At 39.7% G+C, this 2434-nt stretch overlaps 1 protein-coding gene across 1 annotated transcript in view; it reads right to left on the reverse strand.

Annotated features, from left to right (window-relative positions):
* The window catches only part of LOC101862992, a gene marked incomplete in the record, with an annotated part of 13698 nt that extends 11281 nt beyond the window's left edge, over positions 1 to 2417 (reverse strand). The window contains 3 exon segments of the mRNA XM_005091000.3: positions 123 to 287; positions 920 to 1075; positions 2217 to 2417. Of these exon segments, the coding sequence (XP_005091057.3) occupies positions 123 to 287; positions 920 to 1075; positions 2217 to 2267 (372 nt within the window).
* Between the last annotated feature and the right edge of the window lie 17 nt (positions 2418 to 2434).

Genomic DNA, 2434 nt, shown 5'->3' on the forward strand with positions numbered 1-2434 from the left:
AAGAAGAAGAAGAAGAAGAAGAAGAAGAAGAAGAACAGCAACAACAACAACAACAACAACAACAACAACAACAACAACAACAACAACAACCATCCAACCAACCAACCGACCAACCAACCAACCTTAATGTAAATCTCCTTGAGGTCTTTCAGATACTTGGGCTCCCCTGTGTAGCGTGAAGGATTAGAGGCCAGTTTGATCATATCGTCCACAGCGGCAGTGTTGTTCAGGTCAAAGATCATGAGAGATTTCATGAGCATCTTCACTGAGTAGACATAATGCTCAACCTGATGAGAAAATAATGACATTTATCATAAGAGGCAATGAGGCCCTATATTATAAGTATTATAAGAGAGGGCTGTATTGTTGTCTTGAGGTTTGAAGTTCATTTTTTGTTGTGGCTTTTTGCTGATTTGTTTGCTGGCTTTCATCTTTTTTTTGTGGTGGGGGGGGGATGTGTTTGTTTGTTTGTTTGATTGTTCTTTGTTTGTTTGTTGTTGTTATTGTTGTTGTTATTGTTGTTGTTGTTTGTTGTTGTTTTTTGTTGCTGTTGTTTTCTTTTCCATCTGCTTACAATGATGAAAAAGACCAGTAGATTTACATCAGAAAAAAAACACAGTTGTTGCACATGTACAAGTAATGCTTCTTTCTGCCCCTTTCATTTCACTCTCTTCCCCCCATTTGTCTGTCTGTCTATCTGTCTGTTTGTCATTTTGTCTGTCTGTCTGTCTGTCTGTCTGTCTATCTGTCGTCTGTCTGTCGGTCTGACTAAACACTTTGCTATCGACGCCACTTCTGGAGTATAAAAACAGTAAACAAAGGTAAAGTTTCTATCGACGCCACTTCTGAAGCAGATCTATATATTACAGTACACAAAAGGGAACGTTACTAAAAGGAAAGAGTCATAACTTTCTTTTACCTCATTGTTAATGTTTCCTCGTTCCCCATAGTACGCCTTCTCCACACGTTGCAGCAGTTTGGTCAGAGATTTTAACTCCCTCTGCATGGCTGCTCTGACGTCACGCATGTGGCGCGGGGGCGTTGCGGTCAAGGCTTGCAGTCCGCTCATGTCGGGCTAGAGAAGAGAAAAATATGTGGGGGTGGGGGCGGTAGAAATTGAAGTCTGACCATAATAATAGAGAGAAAAGAAAAACATGTTTGTGGTGCTATGGTTTGCATTTTCGTTGTGAATGTTAATGATTAATTACGTTAACTTTTCTCTCGTGAGAAATATTATATTATTTGCAATATCTTCATGTGTGTGTGTGGTTGGGGGGGGGGAGGTCGTTTGTTTTGGGGTTTTTTTTCTTTTTTGTATCCCACAAATCATGGATTGTCCCTGATAGGCAGAGTGGAACTATCATCATACATTATTTTTTTTAATGTGTCGATGAGGACATAAAATAATCACAACAAAAACATTGAAAAAAAAACACGAAGAGTCGTCTTAATGTGTCTGGCGTAGATGGGTATACATTTGATCAATACACTTTTCCCTGTACTTCTTACAAAGTGTCTATTCGGGCCTATATGCCACCTTTGGACTAGCAGCCCCGAAACGACAAAGTTCGTTTCCCTGTTAGAGTGAAAAGCCCCTAAACGGCATTAAAACTCCCCAAAACAAAGTATAATAATATAGTTTAAAATAATCTGAGACCACTTGTATAGAAAAAGGTCCAAGACCAAGCTGATACAACAAACGTGGGTCTTTTTTGTTGTTGTTATTGTTGTTGTTGTTGTTGTTCAGTTGTTGTTGTTGGGGGGGGAGGCGTTTTGGGGGGGTGTAATTTCAATATAGGATCCGCTTAAATCTTCAACTTTTAAAATTTACATAATTTATGTTATAACTCAGTAAGTTAAGTAAATGCAGAATGGCCTTTTGAAAGACTCAGATAGTATGTATTAAAATGTGCGATCAATAGTTTAGGTTCATAGGTATATTGGTTTTTACTAACAGGGTTTTAAGAGCATTCAAGCTGAGAAATTTGGTGGTGAACAATGCCAACCGATGTCTGTTTGAGATCTGCTCTGATGATCACCTATCCAAGACAATCTCAACGGCCAATTCCCATCCCTTTCACCCTTGCGTATTTTAACATTACATGTATAATGACACTGTCCAAAACATCCACTGGTCTAAACAACCTCTCTCCCTTTCGATGATAGGAGGCCGTCTTGGACAGTTTCGGCTAAAGCTATTAGCCTAGAGTAATTACCTGAAAGGCTGACTCCGGTCCGAAGGCATTTTTCGTGACGAGAGTGGGCATGCGGTGGTCGAGAACTGGTCGGAGCTGTAGGGGGAAAAGGAGAAAAAAACATGATGTACTTTGTCATAAATGCAAAATACAAGAAAAAAGACTCCGCCCCTCCTCCGTTCGAGTTACTTCTTTTTATAATTTTTAAAAGGAACAGGGGAGGGAGATTGGTTCAGGGT

This window comes from Aplysia californica, unplaced genomic scaffold, assembly GCF_000002075.1.
Source record: "Aplysia californica isolate F4 #8 unplaced genomic scaffold, AplCal3.0 scaffold00024, whole genome shotgun sequence".
Lineage (NCBI taxonomy): Eukaryota > Metazoa > Mollusca > Gastropoda > Aplysiida > Aplysiidae > Aplysia > Aplysia californica.